This window comes from Salvelinus alpinus, chromosome 2 (assembly GCF_045679555.1).
Source record: "Salvelinus alpinus chromosome 2, SLU_Salpinus.1, whole genome shotgun sequence".
Taxonomy (NCBI): Eukaryota; Metazoa; Chordata; class Actinopteri; order Salmoniformes; family Salmonidae; genus Salvelinus; species Salvelinus alpinus.
Window position 1 is genome coordinate 67,292,320 of NC_092087.1, and position 24,220 is coordinate 67,316,539.

Below are 24,220 nucleotides of genomic sequence, written 5' to 3' on the forward strand. Positions count from 1 at the left end.
TACCCCCAAGCCATAAGACTGCTAAATAGTGAGTCCGGATAATTATTTGGTTAACTACTTAACTCTCTGCATTGCCCCTTTTTGCACTAACTTTGTCTCATCACATACACTGCTGCTACTGTTTATCATCATCTGTCACTTTATTCCTAGTTATATGTACAAATCTACCTGCATTACCTTGTGCCCCTGCACATGGACCCAGTGCTGGTACCCTGTGTATATAACCAAGTTATTGTTACTCATGTTTATTTATTATTATTTCACTGTTAGTCTACACCGGTTGTTCACGAACATGTGACGATTAAAATTTGACACACTCAAGAAGAAGCCACTCACATTCTTGTTCTCTGCAGCCTGCATTCTAAATATGACCACAGTTACACAGCATGCCCATGCATCCGTACATGTGAATGTACCAACTCATTCTTTTGAGGCAATTCATCTGCCTTCTAATTCGGTCTTATTTAGGATCACTGCCGACAACGACGAAAATGTCACAAGTATTTATGGCAACCACATGCTACATCTCAAAGACAGAGCACCACCAGGTATTTATAAATCACGTTGCTTTATTTAAAATCAGCGGTAGGCAGTTATGCTATGAACAAAAACAAAGAAAGAGAAGAAAAAAAGCTACCAAAAAATAAGATCCAGCTACAATAACTGCACTTGGCACTGGATGACCGTTTTGTCAAAAAAGAAAATTATACATACACAATTGTGTAAGTGCCTCCAATATACATATGAAAAACAAAAAAGGAAAACCTTAAATACCAGCTTTTATGTGGTCTCCATGTCTACCGACACCCAAATTGTTATTAATATTACAAAAATGTTCAACACCCCCAACAAATCCCTAATAACACCTGATCTCAAAAAATGTATCTTCACTGGAGCTGAGACTATGGAGAGTTCCTACTGGTCTCAGAATGACTTCCTCTCTAAACAGGTTACGGTTCAGTACGCCCTTAATAACTGGTCCTAGGTCTGATGTATTGTTGAGCTCACAATGGTTAAGGATAGGCCTGGGATAGAGATCCTAGACCTGTTGTTGGAGGGAAAACTCTAACCCAGACCTTAAAAACCGATGGACTCGTGTGTCCAACAGCCATGATGAGGACGACACGTCCTCACTCTTTACGAGAAAACACGGGAGTAATGCACTGCAAAAAAAAATATACACAAAACCATACAAATAACATGTCTGACAAAACTAAAGGCAAAACCTCTTCTCCCCCAAAAGGAAAGCGCATCAGCAAAATGAATGTGAACACAAAACGTGACTTCAAAGAAAAGGCTGAGCAGTACTCATTGGAATTGAATGCATGGCAAATATTTTGCCATCAGTGGAATGAAATGCCTTTTCTTTTTTTTCTTTTTTTAATCGTGAGGGAAGGCCAACCGTTTCTTTTTGTCATCATCACATGATGACAACAGACTGTTTGGATATGGGAGTCGGACAAGTGGGCAGGTGGACCCTGTGAGAAGGAGAAACATGCCCCAAAAACCACCTGCCCTCTAACCCACCATCATCCCCTGACCTCCCAATGTTAAAACAACCTTAAATTAACCTCGGGGATAAACAGAGTGTGTACCCATTCGTTATGAGGGTCTCAAGAGGAGCAAGCAATCCCCCTGCTGATTAAGACTGGACAAAAGACGAAGATAAGCAGAAGGGTGGATTTAAGAAGGGCAGCTTGCCTTTGATGGGGGCCCCTTGTGTACCCCGTGCCCACAACACAGGGGAATCCAACACCCCCTCTATAAATGAATCCCTAATAATAATTGACTTCACCATTGGGATCGTGTTTTGACCGAATAAGTTGGGCAACATGATTTAAACTATTCCCAGGAGACGCGTTGTTAGCATCTCATCCATCTCCTCCCACCTCCCCAACCCCACCTAACCCCATCAGTCTGTCCCAACATGCCCTTGGAGAGAGTGAGTGAGCGAATCTGGGACAGGTGGTAAAAAAAGATGACCGCGTCGAGAAGATGAGGTGAGCGATAGATGGATATCAAGTGGAGGAGGAGGGCGGGAGAGAAGACCAAGGCCGCATCCCAAATTGCACCCTATTCCCTAGATAGTGCACTACTTTTAACCAGACCCCATAGGGTAGTGCACTAAGGGAATAGGGTGCCCTTTCAGACTTAGCCCAGACATGTGCATCTTGGAGGGGGTTTATCTGACGGTGACCCCTAGCTTCTCCAGGACACGTATCCCCTTCTCCTGGTACTCCTCCCTCGTCAGCCAGAAGTTGTCCTTGTCCTTCATGATGTCGGCCAGCACGGCCCCGCCCAGGAACACCATGTGCTTGCGCCGAGGGGGGTCCTCGATGCGGATCTTGAATTTCTGCACACGAGCAGGAAAGGAGAGACAGAATAGAAGGGAAGAGTGTGAGAAGAAGGGAAAGAAAGAGCATAAGAAGAGGGGGAAGAGGAGAAATAGAAGAAATAAGGAAAGTGGCAGAGACAGAAGAGGAGAAGGAAAAATGTATGTTGGTGTCTGTTAACAACCTTAACTAAAAATAGGTGTGAAATCATCTAACAATTACATGAACTGAACCAGCAGGCCTGTCATTGAAAATGCTGAAATGGATATTGTTGCCAAATTGAGCAATCATGTAAAGGAATGAATGAGGAACAATGAGACATATTTTAATTTTCTTGTCAAACGCATGATTTAAACATGGAACCATGACAAAGATAGTTCACTCTCAGTGTCTGAAGAAGCACAATACTTGTGCTGTGTACACTATTTCAATTTAGGGCAACACCGCCACCTGGTGGCTGATGAAATTAAGGCAGCGAGAAAATGGATTGTTAAATGTCTGTAAGTAGTTGATCCATCTGTTAAAAGCCAAATATTGGACAGTGAAACCTGCACTAAAAACAGCAACAATTAAATATGACATGTACTTAAAGCAAGCTACTTCAAAGTAAAGACATAAATAGTGTTCTGTGTCTGTCCTCACCGAGAGCTTATCCACGTCTCCCTTCAGCACGCGTTCCAGGTAGAGCTGCTTGAGCTCACGCTCCAGTCGAGAGGGAAGGCCGGGGTACATGGTGGAGCCCCCCGACAGCACTATGTGTTTGTAGAACTCAGACCTGTGGAGAGAAGGAAGAGACGTTTAGGGAGGAGAGAAGACCTGGAGGAAGGATGAAGAATGGAGAGAAATAACAAAAGGTGACATGGAGAGAGGAAAAGCGAACATTCTGCCACAATGTGTTTGTAGAATTCAGCCCTGAGGAGAGAAGGTTTAGGGGAGAGAAAAGGGGATGTAGAGAATAGAAGAAAAAATACAATACAGAGAAAGAAAAAAATCTGAATTCATCTAGGACTGACCCCATTTAGTCGACTGGTCGGTCGATAGGCTGCTGGTCAACCAAGATTTCTTTAGTCGAGCAAAAAAAAGTGTTAGAAATAAAAATCATGGTGTATAAGACACCGGTCTGATTCGTGCCTGTCTGAGTGGAATGATCCATTGTGGAGGCTGAAATTGTATACATTAGTGCGCTGCTGAATTGGCACCTTTGCCTAGACCATGTTTCTATGGCGCAGCGGTCTAAGGCACTGCATCTCAGTGCTAGAGGCTTCACTACAGACCCTGGTTCGATTCCAGGCTGTATCCCAACCGGCCATGATTGTGAGTTCCATAGGGCGGCGCACAATTGGCCCAGCGTCGTCCGGGTTAGGGTTTGGCCGTGGTAGGCCGTCATTGTAAATAAGAATTTGTTCTTAACTGACTTGCCTAGTTAAATAAAGGTTAAATAAATTTAAAAAATTGCAAAGTTAACCAGCATATTGGTGTTGAGAACAATGGGGCGGAGGCAGCAGATGAGAAAACAGCCCTTACCTTAATTGTCTAAGAAAAGTGAGGAGAGAGGAAAAACTTAATTAGGTCTATAATCAATCGCCTAACTGTTAAAATGTGCCTGGCTTTATAAATCATCCATATACACTACCAGTCGAAAGTTTGGACACACCTACTCCATCAAGGGTTTTTCATTATTTATACATTGTAGAATAGTTGCCTGCACTCATTGTCTGCATCCGTAATGGGTCTGCGGTCAAACGACCACCCCTCATCACTGTCAAACGCTCCCTAAAACACTTCAGCGAGCAGGCCTTTCTAATCGACCTGGCCCGGGTATCCTGGAAGGATATTGACCTCATCCCGTCAGTAGAGGATGCCTGGTTATTCTTTAAAAGTGCCTTCCTCACCATCTTAAATAAGCATGCCACTTCAAAAAAAATGTAGAACAAGGAACAGATATAGCTCTTGGTTCTCTCCAGACCGGACTGCCCTTGACCAACACAAAAACATCCTGTTGCGTTCTGCATTATCATCAAACAGCCCCCGCGATATGCAACTTTTCAGGGAAGTTAGGAACAAATATACACAGACAGTTAGGAAAGCTAAGGCTAGCTTTTTCTAACAGAAATTTGCATCCTGTAGCACAAACTCCAAAAAGGTTCTGGGACACTGTAAAGTCCATGAAGAATAAGAGCACCTCCTCCCAGCTGCCCACTGCACTGAGGCTAGAAAACACTGTCACCACCAATAAATCCACTATAATTAAGCATTTTTCTACAGCTGGCCATGCTTTCCACCTGGCTACCTCTAACCCGATCAACAGCCCTCCACCCCCCACAGCAACTCGCCCAAGCCTCCCCCATTTCTCCTTCACCCAAATCCAGATAGCTGATGTTCTGAAAGAGCTGCAAAATCTGGACCCCTACAAATCAGCCGGGCTAGACAATCTGGACCCTCTCTTTCTAAAATGATCTGCCAAAATTGTTGCATCCCCTATTACTAGCCTGCTCAACCTCTCCCTCATATTTTCTGAGATTCCCATAGATTGGAAGGCTGCCGCGGTCATCCACCTCTTCAAAGGCGGAGACACTAGACCCAAACTGCTACAGACCTATATCTATTCTACCCTGCCTTTCTATGGTCTTCGAAAGCCAAGTTAACAAACAGATTACCGACCATTTCAAATCCCACCCATTCTCCGCTATGCAATCTGGTTTCAGAGCTGGTCATGGGTGCACCTCAGCCACGCTCAAGGTCCTAAATGATATCATAACCGCCATCGTTAAGAGACATTACTGTGCAGCCGTATTCATCGACCTGTTTAAGGCTTTCGACTCTGTCAATCACAACATTCTTATTGGCAGACTCAACAGCCTTGGTTTCTCAAATGATTGCCTCGTCTGGTTCACCAACTACTTCTCTGATAGAGTTCAGTGTGTAAAATCGGAGGGCCTGTTGTCCGGACCTCTGGCAGTCTCTATGGGGGTGCCACAGGGTTCAATTCCTCGGGCCGACTCTTTTTTCTGTATACGTCAATGATGTCGCTCTTGCTGCTGGTGATTCTCTGATCCAGCTCTATGCAGACGACACCATTCTGTATACCTCTGGCCCTTCTTTGGACACTGTGTTAACTAACCTCCAGACGAGCTTCAATGCCATACAACTCTCCTTCCGTGGCCTCCAACTGCTCTTAAATGCAAGTAAAACTAAATGCATGCTCTTCAACTGATCGCTGCCCGCACCTGCCCGCCCGTCCAGCATCACTACTCTGGACGGTTCTGACTTAGAATATGTGGACAACTACAAATACCTAGGTGTCTGGTTAGACTGTAAACTCTCCTTCCAGCCTCACATTAAACATCTCCAATCTAAAATTAAATCTAGAATCAGCTTCCTATTTCGCAACAAAGCATCCTTCACGCTGCCAAACATACCCTCGTAAAACTGACCATCCTACCGATCCTCGACTTCGGCGATGTCATTTTCAAAATATCCTCCAACACTCTACTCAGCAAATTGGATGCAGTCTATCACAGTGCCATCCGTTTTGTCACCAAAGCCCCATATACTACCCACCACTGCGACCTGTACGCCCTCCTTGGCTGGCCCTCGCTTCATACTCGTCACCAAACCCACTGGCTCCAGGTCATCTACAAGTCTCTGCTAGGTAAAGCCCCGCCTTATCTCAGCTCACTGGTCACCATAGCAGCACCCACCCGTAGCACGCGCTCCAGCAGGTATATCTCACTGGTCAACCCCAAAGCCAATTCTTCCTTTGGCTGCCTCTCCTTCTGGTTCTCTGCTGCCAATGACTGGAACAAACTGCAAAAATCACTAAAGCTGGAGACTCTTACTCCCTCACTAGCTTCAAGCACCAGCTGTCAGAGCAGCTCACAGATCACTGCACCTGTACATAGCCCATCTGTAAATAGCCCATCCAATCTACCACATCCCCATACTGTATTTATTTATTTTGCTCCTTTGCACCCCAGTATCTCTACTTGCACAATCATCTTGTGCACATTCTACCATTCCAGTGTTTAATTGCTATATTGTAATTACTTCGCCACCATGGCCTATTTATTGCCTTACCGCTCTTCTCCTACCTCATTTGCACATGCTGTATATAGACTTTTCTACTGTATTATTGATTGTATGTTTGTTTATTCCATGTGTAACTCTGTTGTTGTATGTGTCGAACTGCTTTGCTTTATCTTGGCCAGGTCGCAGTTGCAAATGAGAACCTGTTCTCAACTAGACTATCTGGTTAAATAATGGTGGGGGGGGAAAAAATGTTAAGACATAAACTATGAAATGACACATGGAATCATGTAGTAACCAAAAAAGGTGTTAAACAAATCAAAATCTATTTTATATAATTTGAGATTCTTCAAATAGCCACCCTTTGCCCTGATGACAGCTTTACACACTCTTGGTATTATCTCAAACCAGCTTCATGAGGTAACATGGAATGCTTTTCCAACAGTTACCACATATGCTGAGCACTTGTTGGCTGCTTTTCCTTCACTCTGCGGTCCAACTCATCCCAAACCATCTCAATTGGGTTGAGGTCGGGTGATTGTGGAGGTTTTTCAGATTTCATCTGATGCCACACTCCATCACTCCTTAGTCAAATAGTTAAGTGTGCCTTGAATTCTAAATAGAAATCAGACTGTCACCAGCAACGCACCCCCACACCTCCTCCTCCATGCTTCACGGTGGGAACCACACATGCGGAGAGAATTTGTTCCCCTACTCTGCATCTCACAAAGACATGGCGGTTGGAACCAAAAATCTCAAATTTGGACTCAGACCAAAGGACAGATTTCCACCGGTCTAATGTCTATTGCTCATGTTTCTTGGCCCAAGCAAGTCTCTTCTTATTATTGGTGTCCTTCAGTGGTTTCTTTGCAGCAAGCAGACGATGAAGGCCTGATTCACACAGTTTCCTCTGAACAGTTGATGTTGAGATGTGTCTGTTACTTGAACTCTGTGAATCATTTTTTGGGCTGCAATCTGAGGTGCAGTTAATTGCCAATTTCTGAGGCTGGTAACTAATGAACTTCGCCTCTGCAGCAGAGGTAACTCTGGGTCTTCCTTTCCTGTGGCGGTTCTCATGAGAGCCAGTTTCATCATAGCGCTTGATGATTTTTGCAACTGCACTTGAAGAAACATTCAAAGTTCTTTAAAATGTTACAGATTGACTGAGCTTCATGTCTTAAAGTAATGGACTGTCGTTTCTATTTGCTTATTTGAGCTGTTCTTGCCATAATCTGGACTTGGTCTTTTACCAAATAGGGCTATCTTCTGTATACCACCCCTACCTTGTCACAACACAACTGATTGGCTCAAACGCATTAACTTCTTCAGGATTGGTGGGTCCCCTGCAGGACAGCTGAGCTAACGTAGGCTAATGCTATTAGCATGAGGTTGTAAGTAACAAGAAAAGTTCCCAGAACATAGACATATCTGATATTGGCAGAAAGCTTAAATTCTTGTTAATCTATCTGCACTGTCCACTTTACAGTAGCTATTACAGTGAAAGAATACCATGCTATTTGAGGAGAGTGCACAGTTTTGAACATGAAAAGTTATTAATTAATAAATTAGGCACATTTGGGCAGTCTTGACAAAACTTTGAACAAATGAAATGGTTCATTGGATCAGTCTGAAACTTTGCGCATACATTGCTGCCACCTAGTGGACTAAATCTAAATTGTGCCTGGGCTGGAATAATACATTATGGCTTTTCTCTTGCATTTCAAAGATGGTACAAAAAAAGGTTTAAAACATTTATTTTTTCTTTTACCAGATCTATTGTGTTATTCTCCTACATTCCTTTCACATTTCCACATCCTTGCTTCCATCAGTTAGATTTGGGTATGTCATTTTAGGCGAAAATTTTAAAAAAAGGGGCCGATCCTTAAGAGGTTTTTAAACAAGGAAAGAAATTCCACAAATGAACAAGGAACACCTGTTAATTTAAATGCATTCCAGGTGACTAGCTCATGAAGCTGGTTGAGAGAATGCTAAGAGTGTGCAAAGCTGTCATCAAGGCAAAGGGTGACTTGAACAGACGACTCTTGGTCGACAAATATATATATATTTCCGGGGACAGCCCAGATTCCATCATAGCACTGCACAGTGACTGACCTTTGAAGGGTTTTGCCTATGCAGTTCTACACCATCACTCTGCTCAAGAGCATCCACTCAAAGTCTAGAACGTAAACTAATGACAATGGCAAAATGTGAAAGGGAAGGAAAGAGGTTTGGAAATGATTAGGTCACTAGTAAATAGGGGGAGTCTGCCATGGAGTTACCTGGTGTCGATATCTGCTGCATTGATGGTGTTGAAGAGGAGCTCTGCCACCCCGACTCCCTCCACGTTGATGAGGTGGGGCTGGAACAGAGCCTCAGGGGCCTCGAACCGCTCCCCTCCCACCTTGATCATCCTGCCGTCGGGTAGCTGGGGACACAAAGGGGAACAACATTCACACATCGGAAAGCATTTAGTTGACATCAAGACAGGACTGATGGCTTTCTTCTGCTAGAACACTGCTAGGGAAATATGAAGGCAATGCTAGGCTAGAGATGGACAATAGACAATGTTTGGAACTGGCAACGTTAAGTAAGAGTCTTTCTCCCTCTGGTCAGATGGAGCCGGCTGACAGACAGTAGGCCTTTTACAGAGCGTGGCGGAACACTATGTGGGAGGGAGCATAAAGGGCCCATTGACGGCTCCAGTCTGGAGTCCAGAGGAGGAAACAGACACCAGGTCAGCACGTGGCGTGGGAGTCTGGGTCGTACAGGAAATGATGTCACGCCCATGGATGGGGAGGGGGAGTCGTTTCTTCAACGCTACAGTAGTGCTCTTGTTCCATCCTCTGTCCTCCGCCTCTCCTTCTCCCTCTCTCTCCAGGATTTGGGCAAAAAAACAGGGAGGTGCGCCGCCGCCCGCCACACACATGGAAAATTCCGTCCACTCCCTCTACATCACAGGGACTCGCGGTTCCTTCGTGGTTCACCTCCAACCCCTACCGGCCATCGAACCCAGGTTGCGCAGGGATTTGTGCAAAGTAACCTGGGGGCATCCAGAGCTTGGTTCAAGAGCTCCTCCCACACTAAATATGGCTCCTACTGTTCTAAAATTATAACCCGATCTGCATGAGACATTATGTCCACAAGGAGGCAGTGTTACCATGTAGCCAGGCCTCAAATACAGATGAATTCTATTATTCTCAGTGTAAGATGGTGTCACACTTACCAGGTAAGACTAAGTAGAATATGATGCAGTGTTTGGGGTAATGAGTTATTTAAAAAAGTAATACAAAAGTAATCTGATTATGTAATGTAAGTAACTCGTAGCTTTTTAAAATTGGGTAATATTATTACAGTTACACTGTCAAACAACGTGTGCGTTACTTCCAGAATCATCTCTCTACCGGGCGCGTGTTTCCCAAGATCCAATCTCAAATTGTTTCCTCAAATGTAATTCTCGAGCAAGCAGAGAAAGGCTGTTTGGAGAAATGTCATGCCAGCTGCTGTCCATAGAAATATATAGAGGGTGCACCTCTGATATTTGCCTTTGATCACTTCTGTGATAGAAAGCCTATAGGTTTTCCCGTCTAGTGACAAACGTGCCTTCTATACATCTCTATGTACTAGCGGCTCAAGAGAAAGATTTTGAATGAAAAGATAGGAAATCTGTACAGATGTTTGGCTTACAGTATATACGGCTAATTAAGCAGCCCATATATAACTCAGCACTTGTCGACTAGTACAGGAAAGCAGCGCCACAGATGAAAGGAGTAACTAGTGATCAAACCTGAGTTAGTAAGTATCCCATCTTTGGTAGAGCGCACAAGGCTCACCTTGCGCCATCCGACAGTCAAGCAAACAATTAGATAAAAAAAAAAAAAAAAATCATGAAAGTAACAAATATAACATGTTACTTTACACACAAAGTAATATCATAACGCGTTACTTTTGTTAAATGTAACTAGTAATATTACTTTTTCAAGTAACTAGTCCCAACGCTGATCTGGTGTGCTGTTTAGATGACAAAGCAGGGTCGGCCTCAGAATGCACAAAACAACAAGAGAAAATACGTTGACTGAAACAAGGTTGTACTACCTAAACTTGTACAATAAGAACTGAAAGTGTAGGACTCGACCATGTAGGACTGTGTTACTGACCGTGTAGGACTCAACCAGCACGGTGGTCTCCAGCGCCAGCTTCTGCTCCTGCTCGATGTTGTAGCCCACATAGCACAGCTTCTCCTTCATCATGCGCACCGTCTCAAAGTCCGCCGAGTGGTTGAAGGCGTAGCCCCTCAGCAACAGCAGCTGGATAAAGGTCAGAGGTAAGGGATGTGTTTGGTTGGTTTGCAGATATCTCAGTTGTAAAGGACTGCAAAACTAATTTAAAAGACTCCAATACTCTTTAAATCGTCACCTTTCTTAATCACAAATCTTAACATGAAATAATGAACAGGTGTGGTTTACAGTCGACTGCTTTCCACTAGCAAGTCGTCAGACATACTCATGAGGGAATCAAACCCTAGTTAGTTCCCCCTAGGCTCTTGCGTAGATTTGAAAGAATTAGGCTAGATAGTTATAAATATATATGGTAGTAGCTCCAATGGGCAAGGTGTAATATCCATCATAGTGCGTTATTCAGTCTTCTCATATCTACACATGCCTAGGGGCTAGGAGTGGTTTCTGGACAGGACATTCTAAGACAGTCACGTGTAGGGAACGAGGGTGTACCTTGATGAGGTAGCGTGTGATGTCCCGTCCTGCAATGTCCAAGCGTCTGGTCAGGTGGGGCAGGGAGAAGCCTTCGTACACGGGGCAGATGTGGGTGACGCCATCACCAGAGTCCACCACCACACCCGTCAGGAGACCTAAGAAATACCACAGCAGTGCCAACAGAATAGGGCCAGTGAGAAAACACATTCCCAGTTTCCAAAGCCCATATCAACATTAGACCATTTCTGTCATTACTCGATTGAAACGGAAAGCTTTTTATTAATTGTTATTACCGATTTGTTGGTGTCAAGAGTTTTCCATCATAATATATTGGTTCAATATCAAACAAATGCATGGGCCAATGAAAGTATAGAACAACAAGAAGTACACAGCTACGTATTCAACTACGTGATGCTGCATATTCAGCTCTCGTCCTGCCACTGAAAGGGTCACACATTAGCACAGCCTGTTTCATCCCTCATTCCACAGCTGTGCTTATTTTTTTCCCCCAGAGAAAGACCTCGATGTTACAAATACAAGCAGTACAGTACAAATGGAAGTACTTTATTTTATGATACTAGGTATTTACTACTGTAGGAAAGGATGTGGTATCAATGGGTACTTTCTGGTACTTACTTAAAATAATTGTTAACTATCTGGTACCAAATCAATTGGTTTAATTTGTTTCTCAAAGAAACAAACAAGTAACTCATAGCTTATTATTGTGTAACTACTAACTAATAACCATTTTAAAATGTAAAGTAAATATCTGGTACTTTCTGTACCGGAAAATAAAGTATAAGCCCAAAATAATTGTTGCTGCCATGGTAGAAACGTAGCAAAAGCAAATTACCGGGTATAATCTCCTACATTCCTCCATGTGTTCTGAAAGGTACTTTAAATTGCAATTCGTTGGAGTGAAATCTCAGGTACCCAGTGCTCTTCACTGGTTTTGGGTGTCCTACCTTCCTTCTAGTGGACTTGTTTTGTTTTAAAGAACCTACCTTGAGCATATAGTGTGAGCACAGCTTGGATGGCAATGTAAACCCCGGAGAACTGGTACGTCTCAAACATCACCTAGGAAAGAGGTAGGGAGTGCGAGAGTATGTCACTGGAATGTGTAGTTACTGCAAAAAAAAAATAATAATCTGTGCATTTATAGTTAAACAGTAACTTAGCAAATTAGCTTTGTTTTTGCATTTTGCAACGCTAGGAAAACTGCAACAAATCTAACCTCAACTTCCACTCAAAGGAATAGACCTCCATGTTCATAAACCTGAAGTTTAAATGGGTGAAAAGGACTTATTCTCAAAGAACTTAGTCATGGCTGGCCACCCCACAGAGGACAGCCTGAATCATTAATAACAGTGGCTCTGACTGACTCCCACCGAGGAGCTGTCGCCAGGCAGCAGACCTGGGTTCAAATAGCAGTTCAAGTCTTTCAAATACTTTAGCTGTGGTTGATTGACCTGGCCCTGCACAATGGAAGCAATGGAGTAGTCCCAAAAGTGCAATGTCCACCCATGTGAAACTCCAGACAGGCTCAATCAAACTAAGTGTTTGAAAGAGTTCAAATACTTGTTGAACCCAGGTCAGCCAGGCAGCTGCCTTAGTCACAATGACTGGCAAGTTGCAACTCCAAGATAAACCTCCTTATCGGGAGTGCTACTGCCTCCTCAGCACAGAGCATCACTGTTATGACTGATGAATCATTTAAGATCCACAATGGAACCGTATAAAAGGCCTTACAAGAGATCTCCTCCAGCCGTTCCGGGTACACGGCAGAATACACACTTCAAAACTAAAGCATGTTAATGAAATTGTCCTCAGACAACATATTTAGTAGTCGTGGGTTAACAAAAAGAAACACTTTTTTTTAAATTATACGCACCTCAATGATCTTCTCACGGTTCTTGGTTGGGTTCATGGGCGGCTCGGTGAGCAGGATCTTGCAGTTGCGCGAGTCGATGTTGAGCTTCTCGGGACCAAAGGTGTAGTCCCACAGGTGCTTCATGTCATCCCAGTTCCTCACGATGCCGTTCTCCATGGGGTAGTTCACCTCCAGCATGGAGCGCAGCTCGCTCGCCTCATCCCCCACCATCAGGTCCTGGGGAGGGAGGGGATAAAAGATCCGAGTTTATCAGACTAGGGTCAAAACCAGGGCGTGACATTTAAAAAAAATGAAACCACCATTTAGGAGGGACCCCAATAGTGCAGTGGCCACTGAATATTACTGCATAGAAAAGTTGCAGTGTCCACCACCCAAGTCATTGACGTACCACAGCAACAAACCGACTGTCACAGTGTCAATGCCAACTGACCACAGCTATACAACAAAAAAAGGAGGATGGAAAGCTCTGGGTAAGAAGGTAGAAACGTCACAAAAGGACATCCACCATCTTAAAATGCTCTACAGAACAAACTTAAAGAACTTCCCTAAAAGGACATTTGCATGCCACAATAAAAAAGTCAAACATCACTTATTATAGTTGCAGTCAACATCTAGTCATTCTGCGGGCATGTTGCTTTTAGTGATCTGACGATACTTTCAGCCCTGTTCCAGAGAGCAGGCGGTAGAGAAGGCAACATTAGATAGAGATTCCAGCCATACAGTCAGAGCACACTGTTAGTAGATCGGAATCCATTTGTTTAATTGGGATGCAGATCCTATTGAAAATGTCTATAACCTATAGTATAGGCAAACTCAGAATAGGCCTGACTCTACCGCCCAACAAACAGGTCACTCATATTGGCAGAGAACTGCATTGTCAAACTCATGCTCAATGTGGTAGTTTTTTATGCTATGAGGAGGCTTGGAAGTTTCTTTTAACATGAGAAGCTACAGCAGACAACATGTTCCCCTTCTCATGATGATCTCGCTACTATTGATATCAATCCAAAATTAAATCTAGAAGAATCGGCTTCCTATTTTCACTCATGCTGCCAAACATACCCTCGTAAAACTGACTTTCCTGCCGATGCTTGACTTCGGCAATGTCATTTACAAAATAGCCTTCAACACTACTCAGCAAATTGGATGCAGTCTATCACAGTGCCATCTGTTTTGTCACCAAAGCCCCATATACAGTTGAAGTCGGAGGTTTACATACACCTTAGCCAAATACATTTAAACTCAGTTTCACAATTCCTGACGTTTAATCCTAGTAAAAATTCCCTGTTTTAGGTCAGTTAGGATCACCACTTTATTTTAAGAATGTGAAATGTCAGAATAATAGCAGAGAGAATTATTTTTCTTTCATCACATTCCCAGTGGGTCAGAAGTTTACATACACTCAATTAGTATTTGGTAGTATTGCCTTTAAATTGTTTAACTTGGGTCAAACGTTCCGGGTAGCCTTCCACAAGCTTCCCACAATAAGTAGGGTGAATTTTGGCCCATTCCTCCTGACAGAGCTGGTGTAACTGAGTCAGGTTTGTAGGCCTCCTTGCTCACACACGCTTTTTCAGTTCTGCCCACAAATTTTCTATGGGATTGAGGTCAGGGCTTTGTGATGGCCACTCCAATACCTTGACTTTGTTGTCCTTAAGCCATTTTGCCACAACTTTGGAAGTATGCTTGCTGTCATTGTCCATTTGGACGACCCATTTGCGACCAAGCTTTAACTTCCTGACTGATGTCTTGAGACGTTGCTTCAATATATCCACATAACTTTCCTTCTTCATGATGCTATCTATTTTGTGAAGTGCACCAGTCCCTCCTGCAGCAAAGCACCCCCAACAACATGATGCTGCCACCCCCGTGCTTCACGGTTGGGATGGTGTTCTTCGGCTTGCAAGCCTCCCCCTTTTTCCTCCAAACATAACGATAGTCATTATGGCCCAACAGTTCTATTTGTGTTTCATCAGAGCAGAGGACATTTCTCCAGAAAGTACGATCTTTGTCCCCATGTGCAGTTGCAAACCGTAGTCTGGCTTTTTTATGGCGGTTTTGGAGCAGTGGCTACTTCCTTGCTGAGCAGCCTTTCAGGTTATGTCGATATAGAACTTGTTTTACTGTGGATGTAGATACTTTTGTACCCGTTTCCTCCAGCATCTTCACAAGGTCCTTTGCTGTTGTTCTGGGATTGATTTGAACTTTTCGTGCCAAAGTACATTCATCTCTAGGAGACAGAATACGTCTCCTTCCTGAGCGGTATGATGGCTGCGTGGTCCCATTGTGTCAATACTTGCGTACTATTGTTTGTACAGATGAATGTGGTACCTTCAGGCGTTTGGAAATTGCTCCCAAGGATGAACCAGACTTGGAGGTCTACAATTTTTTTTCTGAGGTCTTGGCTGATTTCTTTTGATTTTCCCATGATGTCAAGCAAAGAGGCACTGAGTTTGAAGGTAGGCCTTGAAATACATCCAGAGGTACACCTCCAATTGACTCAAATTATGTCAATTAGCCTATCAGAAGCTTCTAAAGCCATTACATCATTTTCTGGAATTGTCCAAGCTGTCTAAAGGCACAGTCTGCTTAGTGTATGTAAACTTCTGACCCACTGGAATTGTGATAGTGAAATAATCTGTCTGTAAACAATTGTTGGAAAAATTACTTGTGTCGTGCACAAAGTAGATGTCCTAACCAACTTGCCAAAACTATAGTTTGTTAACAAGAAATATGTGGAGTGGTTGAAAAACGAGTTTTAATGACTCCAACCTAAGTGTATGTAAACTTCCGACTTCAACTGTACTACCCACCATTGCGACCTGTATGCTCTCGTTGGCTGGTCCTCGCTACATATTCGTCGCCAAACCCACTGGCTCCAGGTCACCTATAAGTCTTTGCTAGGTAAAGCTCCGCCTTATCTCAGCTCACTGGTCACCATAGCAACACCCACCCGTAGCACGCGCTCCAGCAGGTATATTTCACTGGTCATCCCCAAAGCCAACAACTTATTTTGGCCGCCTTTCCTTCCAGTACTCTGCTGCCAATGACTGGAACAAATTGCAAAAATCACTGAAGTTGGAGACTTATATTTCCCTCACTAACTTCAAGCATCGGCTGTCAGAGCAGCTTACCGATCGCTGCAGCTGTACACAGCCTCTGTGTAAATAGCCCATCCAACCAACTACCTACCTCATCCAATATTAGTTTTTCTTCTGCTCTTTTGCACACCAGTATTTCTACTTGCACATCCTCATCTGCACATCCATCACTCCAGTGTTAATTGCTAAATTGTAATTACTTCGCCACTATGGCCTATTTATTGCCTTACTTCAGTCGCACACACTGTATACAGATCTTCTATTGTGTTAATGACTGTACATTTGTTTATCCCATGTGTAACAGCGGCAGGTAGCCTAGTGGTTAGAGCGTTGGACTAGTAACCGGAAGGTTGCTAGATCGAATCCCCGAGCTGACAAGCTAAAAATGTGTTGTTATGCCCCTGAACAAGGCAGTTAACCCACTGTTCCTAGGCCGTCATTGAAAATAAGAATTTGTTCTTAACTGACTTGCCTAGTTAAATAAAATAAAAAAATAACTGTTGTTGTTTTTGTCGCACTGCTTTGCTTTATCTTGGCCAGGTCGCAGTTGTAAATGAGAACTTGTTCACAACTGGCCTACCTGGTTAAATAAAGGTGAAACAAAAAAAAATATATATTTTTTTTAATCACTGTTTCCTTCTGCAACTGCTTGTATGTACACAAGACCATGAATGTCTGTCAGTGTTCAGACCACTGTATTTAACATGTTGATTTGTAAAAAAACAAAAACAAGAAAGGGGTAAAACAGTTTGTAAGGTTAGTCAGAACACCATTTCATCACAGAAAACTGGGGAAAGAGTAGTAGAGAGGGAATGAGGAAGCAATGCCAAACAATTGACAGATAAAAAGAAAAGGACCATTCTTGTCGGAGAGATGACGAGTGCAGCCATTTCATTGTCTGAGTAGACAGCAGGGGCCCATGACACTGCAAACATACACACTTACCATCTTTCTGTTATTCTACCTCAACAGGAAAAAAGGAGGAGAGGTGGGAGGAAGAGAGGGATGAAGCAGAGGGTCAGAAGATAGAACAGAGAGAGAGGAGGACAGAGGAGCCAAGGACAGAGGTGAATCAGTGCGTGTCCTACAAAAACCACCTATCCTCTCATATAATGCTGCAATGTTATCAAAGGTGATTGTTAATGTGTAACGACCTGATAGCAAGACTAGGTGCGACATCTAGGCTAAATCAACAAATCATGCGCTACGTCCCAAATGGCATCCTATTCCCTATGCAGTGCACTACTTTTGATCAGGGCCCATAGGGTTAAAAGTAACTATGTAGGGTAAAGGGGTGCCATTTGGGACTCATCCAGCAATGGTAAATATTAGCCTCTTGTTTCCCATAGGGACCAGTGTGTTGGATTTCCAGAGGACACTCAATGGAGGAAATACTTTTTAAACTCTCCAATACTGTGAAAAACTCAACTCAAAGTGCCGGTTTCCCAAACGCAGATTAAGGCTAGTCCTGGACTAAAGCATGGTCAATTAAGAATCTCCATTGAAATAGCTTCTTTGTCCAGGATAAGTGTCAGGAAAATTGCTTCAACAACTTCACAGTGGAGGGACTAAGCAACATTTAATCTAACATAAAGTAGTGTAAATCAAGAGATGTCCACCATTCTCCCGCTAGGTCTACATGTTCTGAAAAAGAAAAACGTAGAACCATGGTCTGCTCCACAAATCATTGCAGCCATTTCAGAACTTCCCTAAATCTCCACAAATAAGAAAACATCATATTCATGAGGGCTATGAAGAAGTTAGCCTAGCAGTTAAAAGTGTTGGGCCAGTAACGGCAGGTAGCCTAGTGGGGCGGCAGGTAGCCTAGTGGGGCGGCAGGTAGCCTAGTGGGGCGGCAGGTAGCCTAGTAGCCTAGTGGGGCGGCAGGTAGCCTAGCGGTTAGAGCGTATGACTAGTAACCGAAAGGTTGCAAGATCGAATCCCCGAGCTGACAAGGTAAAAAAATCTGTCATTCTGCCCCTGAACAAGGCAGTTAACCCACTGTTCCTAGGCCGTCATTGAAAATAAGAATTTGTTCTTAACTGACTTGCCTAGTTAAATAAAAAGGTAAAATAATAAAAAATAAAATAACCAAAAAGGTTGCTGGTTTGAATCCGAGCCGGCAATATAGAAAAAAAACTGCAGTTCGGCCCTTGGGCAAGGCAGTTAACCCCCTCGATGACGTCGATTAAGCCAGCCCCCCCCTCCCACCCCCCCCCCCCCCCCCCCCGCACCTCTCTGATTCAGAGGGGGTTGGGTTAAAAGCGGAAAACAAATTTCAGCTGAACGCATTCAATTGTGCAACTGCCTAGATTTCCCCAGATGATAGGTACAAATGACAAAACAGGACCCATTTTACAAAGTATTCTGTATTACACTGAACACACATACTAATACCTATTTCAGACAGAATTCACAGTATGTTACCTGTTTTAAAAAATTATGCAATGTTTATATGACCCCCTTCGAAACAGGTTATTAACACTTTCTTGAGTAAATACTAAAGACATATTTTTGTCTAGATATCAAAGGGATTTAACATTCCTGTGAAGTAAACAAGTGAGGTTACCTTGATCTCAATGTTTCCCACTTTAGCTGTGGAGCGAATGATTGGCCTGCCAACCAATGCAGGGAAAATGTGCTCTGGGAAGTTGGAGCCTGCATAGCCACACTTCACAAACTAGGATTAAAGGGAGAGACAAAAGGCACGGTCAGTGACAAACATTATTTTTGGTAAATAACATAGGACATAAATACATTTTCATAGCATACAGAATGACAAAATTAATAGAGATTAATAATAGCCCTATAGCCAAATACTAGAAATTGGATCAAAGCATTTAGCCCAGACTCCTTTAAAAGAAAACCTTTTAGTCCATTAACTCTGATACAACCTAGCCTGATCAATAATGCAGTAATGCACTTCCCTTGTCTTGTTTATTAGGCAGAAGTTAGAGCCTTCTCTACTTTCTCTGAGTCACATGCTGCTGTTTGAGTTGCCACTAGGTACAGATTTAGGATCAGCTTTGCCCTCCCCAAATCCTAACCATTAGTGGGGGAATTGCACAACTGACCAAAGACCAGCCACAGCAACTTCACCCTACTGTGTTTGTGAACACTCTGAGGGGTTACAGAGAAAGTTACAGCATTGGTAGTGTTTTCATCCCACAATCACTACCTGACGTGCAGCATGCTTAGGAAGTTACATAGAGAACCTATGCAGGGTTCAACCTGTTAGGTTGTACTAGACGTTTGCTTCAAGGAATAGCCTAGCGCTTGAATCGATACGAGCGCTTTTCCCATGCATGTTTAAAATCCATTTGGGCTTTCTTTGGGCCTACATAATGATTAATGACAATCGTCCTTCTTTCACATACGTTACATAAACGACCTCATCTCATTCTCAACCTTCCGGTAAGAAGAATAAAATAAGTGTATGACATGCATCAAGTAGACATGACATCATCAGCTCAGAGAGGAAGGGGTTACTCAAAGACAAGAATAAAGACAGAAGGTAGGCTACAGTGTACAGCATGTCCCATTTACACTCTCCAAGATTTGAATAGCTATCAGGCTGTTTTATTTACAGTGTGAAAACAAAGGCTGTAAGCAGCATAGTTTCTTTGCGGTAGGTAGCTGGAGAGTCAGCTAACCACTGAATGGAACCGATTTAAAAAAAAAAAAAAAGTAAACAGCATAAATAGATAGTATTTAGCCAGACTATTCATTCATCTAAGGTAAAATGTTGGAGGTGAAAACTGCTTAAATTAAATTGTAATTTATTGTCCATTTTAACCGGATGACTCATGTTTACAAACATATTTTACAAGAGAGTTGCAATAGATCTGATAACTCCTTACATGGAAGAATGGTTTCTGACTTCCTCACTGTACAAGAATGATGCATGCGCATTATCTACTGCTCGAGACAAGTTTAGTTGGTTAACTCGCCTTGCTCAGTTGGTAGCAATACTTTAATTGTGATACTTGTTTGTTGCTGCCTGGTTTAGTAAAACTATATGTTCAAATCCTCATCCATTTACGCAACAGACAATGCAACAATGTAGCAGTGTAAAATACTTGTTACAAGTTCAAAGAAGTTTCGGTGAGGGCGGGGCTACAGATGCTGGATCATCATTCTTTGTGAACAACACCAAATAGTATCTAAAAATGTGGAGTTACTGAATAAAACACAATAGATCACGTCATTTCCTTGCAATTAACAATGGCAACTTCTTACAGAGAGCCCTCATCTTGTTAGTTTGAGCTAACAATCAAATTGAAGTAAGGGATGGAAATGTAGGGTAATGATGTCTGACGAAGAAATAAAATATATAACTACGTGTGGCAGAACACGATATTTAAGTGTTCTCTGGAGCATGCTATGAAACAATAAGATTGCGATTTGTAAGATTGAATGCTAGCTATTGAGCTTGCTGGCCAGCCACCTAACTAGCTCGAGACGATTCGAGTTCGCAATGTCAGCACGAGCAGCCGACAGCTGCGATAACAATACTTAAGGCTACTCCCACTGATTCACGAATTCGAGGAAACAATCGGTACTCTAAACATTCCACCGACCGGTGTTAACCTTGCCACCTCTAATTGACAGATGCACCAACCTCAATGAATGCATAACTAATTGACAAGCTGACAGATAAATTCACCCAGACCGTGGCTACACAACAAGCTAGCAATGAAACGAGCTACTTCCTGTTCCTCCCCATCTCGTCTCCTCTGCCAAAATGCACAGCACAAAAGCCGGAACGCTCATAATTTGATGATAGAACACAGTCTGTTTGTAAACTTACCCCGGTCCCATTGTCACAAACCACCACTTTCCTTCCCTGGCTGTCCATTTTCTCGGAATACAGAAACCAGCAGCCCTGCTTTGCACAACTTTCTTCGGCAAGGCGGAAAACACCACCCCCGCTCTAGCAAAGGGCTTCTTCCGGAATGTATGACACATGCCCATATTACTCACACACCTATCAGGGTAGAGATAGTAAAGAAATTCCGCCAATAACATATGGCAACGCCTTTCCATACACGTTTCTATTCGACAATCACAATGATTGACAGCGTCGTGTCAATCAGAATGTTGAAATATCCGTAATGCAAGCTTTATCAATACATTTAGGTGGTGGCCTGGTGGGCCTACGCCGAAAACAGTTAAGTTGATCGATCTATGTCGAGGGAGGAGAGCAGATTTGTTTTTATATGACAATTAAATATTCTTATGATTACTGTAAAATTTGTTGGCACCTTCAATTCTTGCATATTTTCTCAGAAAAAGTATATTTCAACCATAAAGTATGAAAGAGGCCTCTAGTGGCCAACTTCATTAGCTGATCCACATCACCAACAAACTATCATGGTCCAAACACACTAAGACAGTTGTGAAGAGGGCACAACAAAGCCTATTCCCCCTCAGGAGACTGAAAAGATTTGGCATGGGTCCTCAGATCCTCAAAAGGTTCTACAGCTACACCATCAAGAGCATCCTGACTGGTTGCATCACTGCCTGGTATGGCAACTGCTCAGCCTCCGACAGCTTCCTGCCACCCAGGACCTCTATATCAGGCGGTGTCAGAGGAAGGCCCTAAAAATTCTTATAGACTCCAGACACCCTATTCATAGACTGTTCTCTCTACTACCACACGGCAGTCGGTACAGAGCGCCAAGTCGATGTCCAAAAGGCTTCTTAACAGCTTCTGCCCCCAAGCCCTAAGACTCCTGAACAGCTAATCAAAGGGCTAACCAGACCCCTCTTTTACACTGCTGCTACTCTCGGTTTGTAATCTACGCATAGTTACTTTAACTCTACCTACATAAACATATTACCTCAACTAACCGGTGTCCCCGCACATTGACTCTGTACCGGTACCCCCTGCATATAGCCTCGCTTGTTATTTTTTTCTTAACTTCCGAAAGCATTGTTGGTTAAGGGCTTGTAAGTAAGCATTTCACTGTTGTATTCGGCGCATGTGATAAATACAATTTGATTTGATCCCTCCTGGTGACCAGTGGCAACCCGTCATTTAGGGCAGGTGACCTGTTTTGAGCCCGACATTTAAAAAGAAATAACAGGCTTGGCTATTTTGCATGCTATTTTGGCATTAATACTTGTTACATACAGTTTGCAAACAATGTACAAAAATTTAATTAAATAAATACACTACCATTCAAAAGTTTGGGGTCACTTAGAAATGTCCTTGTTTTTTAAAGAAAAGCAATTTTTTTGTCCATTAAAATAACATAAAATTGATCAGAAATACAGTGTAGACATTGTTAATGTTGTAAATCACTATTGTAGCTGGAAACGGCTGATTTTTAAATGGAATATCCACATAGGCGTACAGAGGCCCATTATCAGCAACAATCACTCCTGTGTTCCAATGGCACGTTGTGTTAGCTAATCCAAGTTTATAATTTTAAAAGGCTAATTGATCATTAGAAAACCATTTGCAATTATGTTCGCACAGCTAAAAACTGTTGTTCTGATTAAAGCAGCAATAAAACTGTCCTTCTTTAGACTAGTTGAGTATTTGGAGCATCAGCATTTGTGAGTTCGATTACAGGCTCAAAATGGCCAGAAACAAAGCATTTTCTTCTGAAACTCATCAGTCTATTCTTGTTCTGAGAAATTAAGGCTATTCCATGCAAGAAATTGCCAAGAAACTGAAGACCTCGTACAACACTGTGTACTACTCCCTTCACAGAACAGCGCAAACTGGCTCTAACCAGAATAGAAAGAGTGGGAGACCCCGGTGCACAACTGAGCAAGAGGACAAGTACATTAGTGTCTAGTTTGAGAAACAGATGCCTCACAAGTTCCTCTGTCCAGTGTCTGTGTTCTTTTACCCATCTTAATCTTTACTTTTTATTAGCCAGTCTGAGATATGGCTTTTTCTTTACAACTCTGCCTAGAAGGCCAGCATCCCGGAGTCACCTCTTCACTGTTGACGTTGAGACTGGTGTTTTGCTGGTACTATTTAATGAAGCTGCCAGTTGAGGACTTGTGAGGCGGCTGTTTCTCAAACTAGACACTGATGTACTTGTCCTCTTGCTCATATGTAGATATATATATCTTTTTTTTTTTTATCAGCCGTTTCCAGCTACAATAGTCATTTACAACATTAACAATGCCTACACTGTATTTCTGATCAATTTTATTTTACTTTAATGGAACAATTTTTTTGTTGCTTTTCTTTCAAAAACAAGAACATCTAAGTGACCCCAAACTTCTGAATGGTAGTGTATATCATTGAGTTAATAAAGCCGCATACAAACATGGTCTCTTTTTTGTTTTCTTGAGTAAGACAGCTCCAAAATGCAGGTGTTTCAGCCCAGCGCTTTCGGTGGTGGTGGAACAAGCCAGCAGAAAATAGAGCGTTGCGCCGTGATTGGCTCAGTGTTCTGTCACTCATGGGGAAACTACGTCACCGCAAAGTCTAAGGGGAGAACTCGAAAATTCTAGCTCTTTGGGTGCTGATATAGAGATACATTAGAAGTGTCCATTCAAGAAGGCTCAAGGTCATTGGCCACAGATAAAATTACGTAAAATCACAGTATATGTATAGTAGCTTTGATTGGACTGATCTTGTCAACATCATACTTTCAAAATCTTTGCTAGCAGTCTATAAGGGCACAAGGCGAGACCCAAATGCAGACACAGGAGGCAGAGCTCCGATATTTATTATAACAAAGGGAGTAAGCAAAGGCAGGTCAGGGACAGGCGAGAGTTCATAAACCAGGTCAGAGTCCAAACAGTACCAGACGATAGGCAGTCTCAAGGTCAGGCCAGGCAGTAGTCAGAAACCAGATCCGAGTCCAAAAACAGTACGGAATAGCCAGGTTGGTGGTCAGGCATGCGGGTTCGGAGTCAGGACAGGCAAGGGTCGAAACCAGGCGGACTAGAAACAGAGACTGGGTAAAAAAATAGGAGCAAGGAAAACCACTGGTTGACTTGGAAAACAAGATGAACTGGTACAGAGAGACTGGAAACACAGGGATATATGCACCGGGGATAATAAGTGACACCTGGAGGGGGTAGAGACAATCACAAGGACAGGTGAACCAGATTAGGGTTTGACAGCAGTCATCATCATGAATCATGTCGACAATCTACTGGCAAATCCTTTTCAATCCTTGTCATATG

General features: G+C 42.9%; 1 protein-coding gene across 1 annotated transcript; it reads right to left on the reverse strand.

The window, feature by feature from the left end:
• Positions 1-551: 551 nt before the first annotated feature.
• Positions 552-21,011, reverse strand: LOC139567491 (actin-related protein 2-A). The gene is made up of 9 exons (XM_071388808.1): positions 20,871-21,011; positions 18,630-18,740; positions 12,960-13,175; positions 12,073-12,145; positions 11,087-11,223; positions 10,514-10,663; positions 8,639-8,784; positions 2,976-3,108; positions 552-2,353 (listed from the first exon to the last, which is right to left on the reverse strand). The coding sequence occupies exons 1-9, from the start codon at positions 20,916-20,918 to the stop codon at positions 2,183-2,185; spliced, it is 1,185 nt and encodes a 394-aa protein (XP_071244909.1). The 5' UTR covers positions 20,919-21,011; the 3' UTR covers positions 552-2,182.
• Between the last annotated feature and the right edge of the window lie 3,209 nt (positions 21,012-24,220).

Coding starts and splice junctions, on each gene's coding strand:
- LOC139567491 (XM_071388808.1), bottom strand. CDS start 20,918: ATGGACAGCCAGGGAAGGAAAGTGGTGGTTTGTGACAATGGGACCGGG. Junction 8,785..10,513: donor TGCTGGTTGAGTCCTACACG/GTCAGTAACACA, acceptor TTGTGTCCCCAG/CTACCCGACGGCAGGATGAT. Junction 3,109..8,638: donor GCAGCAGATATCGACACCAG/GTAACTCCATGG, acceptor TTCTCTCCACAG/GTCTGAGTTCTACAAACACA.